Raw genomic sequence first — 2506 nt, 5'->3', positions numbered from 1 at the left:
AGTGTTTCTATTGGTTGGAGATCTGTCAATTCGGCCTCCGTTCGTAAGACGGCGGACGAATTGACAGATCTCCAACCAATAGAAACACTTTCGTATCATCGTATCATCGTACAAACGAATGCATGAGACACGGGCTTTAATGTTGCAGCCAGGGACTAAACATAGAAGGCTACGCCTGCGCGTTTTGACGTTTCCGTTCCTGTCAACTTAGTTTGACAGGCAGTTGCAGTCATAGCCCACTGTGTTTTTGCTTAGCAACGAGCCTACACGTGATTAGTCAAGGGCGATTATCTGGAAAACGGTAGGTTCTATCAAAAAAACTCTAGAGATCAAATTTGAAGAACTCTGCGCGACCGACGAGAATCAATGGAATGATTTTACAATTTCCTGTAAATGGGGATTTTTTGTACCTGTAGTGCTCGATGGAACTGCCACTTCTGTCTTGCGATTGAAGATGTTTCATGTGTTTGATGGCCATTTCGATAATTTCGGTTTTCTCGATGCGGCCGCGCCCCTTTTTCAAATACTCCATCGGGATCAGGCGCGATAGATCGGCCAGGCAGTTGTTCATGCGGTCTCTTCTCCTTTTCTCGATTATGCGATGCGACATGGGATCTTGCTATAAAGGAAAAAGGACACGATGTAGAATGCCGCATGCGATTCAAGCTGATGAAGGATGAAAAAGAAAAGAAGTTATCTGAAACGTGTACTCGCTTAAAATGCACAAAAACTCTGATTTAATGAAACCCAATGGTCTAACTTGAAGGGGGGATTTTTTGTTCGATTTCGTGGGTGTTAACAATGAAAGAGCAGAAATGTTAGATGCCGTTAAGGCTAACTGAAGTCTACAGAAATCGAGGTGTTTTCCTAGCTGCGCAACCCACTTTGGTTTGATAGTAAAAGCATTTTCTGCCAAGTTTACCGATGTCATCCGCTGTTTCCACCTAAGTTTTCTTAGAGCTATCGAGCCCTATAACGCCCTTGAACTCTTACCTGCAGTCAAAGGGCGCTGTAGAGGCAAAAACGCGAAAATTTTCCCCAAATGGAACTCCATGCGGGTTTCTACCGAGTCGCTTGATGCGCCTAAATGAAAAAGAGAAGTGAAGATTGAAGCGTATAGAGGGTTGGTTTGAAAAACGGCCGTGGTTCATTTAGAGCGCACCAAAGGAGACTGTAGCGTTCAACAGGAAGTCCCATAGAGAAGCCCTCTGCACTGCTAACATATAAACGATCACACATAGTGGTATCAAAACAATCCAGTAAACAGTGTCTTGGAAAAATGTATTTGCAAATACTATGTATATACTTATGAATACAAAATTAGCTAACATAACTTAGGATCAGCGCACCCAGTTAAGGTGCCATTTTACTTCGAAACATTGGACGGGCACCTCATGGAGATCGAGATCACACACCGTTTCGTCCGTTCTCTGACCTCCTCATGGGGGAATTTGCTTCGTCACACCCGGCCAGACTTTAAGCCTTAGAGGAACCGTGCTGTCAGAGGGTAAATGTTTTACTTATATGGTCATTAGCAAGTAAAATACATAGCTAGGAATACATGTGACTGGAATGGTTCATTTTTCTCTTAACACCCGTTAGACCTTGTAAGCGACGTTTGTTTTTGTACTTCCTAAAATAGTTTCATCCTGGATGTCGTGATACTTACCCGTGCCACTTTACTACTTTTCTTGTATGGGCCGTATTCACAATCATCTTCACTGCAAGTTGCAGTGGAAAAGTTTAAATTTCTGATAAAAGAAAAGAATTAATGAGTATAGTTTCTACATAAAGGGTGCAATTTAATTAGGCTAAAAATCAACATAGACAATCACATTGAGGAACCTGCAAATGCAAATCTATTTGCCTCCCCACCTTGCTTCATTACCTGGACATTCTAAACGCCCAACTAATCAGCGCAGTGAGTACAAATCAATCGCTGGATCTATTTTATTGCTAATAGACCCAAGGATTAATCCAGGCAAGTTTTACTACAGCCTTTCAAAACATGTATTAAAGTATCATCGATATAACAAAACTAAAGCTAGAAAACAATGCCATATAGATTAGCGGCTAATCTATTAACATTGTCGTTAGGGGGTATTTTGGGTTTTGTTACCATAAAAACTGGCAAAATTCGAATTTGTCTGCTTATTACCGTAAATGGGTTGCTAACGCAGCTGCGGAATAAGCCCTTTTTGTCTAAAAAACGTGAGAATATTTGCTAAATACCTGCGGAAATCAAGAAAGCAAAGTAACAAAGCTAAAGTTAATGTGGGCCAATACTTACGAATCACAGCATTGGTAGACGGCATGATCCTCTTTCATTCTCACTGGTTCTTCGCTGGTTAAGCACCTGAAATGATGGAAAACACAGTCTTTGTCATTATTTTTTAACAGTGTTAATCTTTGGAAAAGGTCAAATTGTGGATGGGGCAATAAAATTCGCGTAAAACTAGGACTGTTTTTGACATTTTGGTTTTTTATGTGAAAACTGCCAACATTT

At 40.9% G+C, this 2506-nt stretch overlaps 1 protein-coding gene across 4 annotated transcripts in view; it reads right to left on the bottom strand.

Moving 5' to 3' along the window:
* The window catches only part of LOC109542048 (transcription factor cwo), a 51606-nt gene that overhangs the window by 5165 nt on the left and 43935 nt on the right, over window positions 1-2506 (bottom strand). For 3 of the 4 annotated variants that reach the window (XM_019911092.2, XM_019911091.2, XM_019911090.2), the window contains exons 2-4: window positions 2291-2356; window positions 1670-1751; window positions 411-619 (exon numbers count right to left, since the gene is read on the bottom strand). In XM_019911092.2, the coding sequence (XP_019766651.2) occupies window positions 411-619; window positions 1670-1751; window positions 2291-2356 (357 nt within the window). The remainder of the gene's footprint in view (window positions 1-410; window positions 620-1669; window positions 1752-2290; window positions 2357-2506) is intronic. The other variant, XM_019911095.2, reaches the window with a different exon arrangement.

This window comes from Dendroctonus ponderosae, unplaced genomic scaffold (genome assembly GCF_020466585.1).
Source record: "Dendroctonus ponderosae isolate FM_Combo_2020 unplaced genomic scaffold, Dpon_F_20191213v2 Dpon_F_20191213_5, whole genome shotgun sequence".
NCBI classification, from domain to species: domain Eukaryota; kingdom Metazoa; phylum Arthropoda; class Insecta; order Coleoptera; family Curculionidae; genus Dendroctonus; species Dendroctonus ponderosae.
Note: the sequence above shows the minus strand (reverse complement) of the source record. Positions and strands in the feature narration are given on the sequence as shown.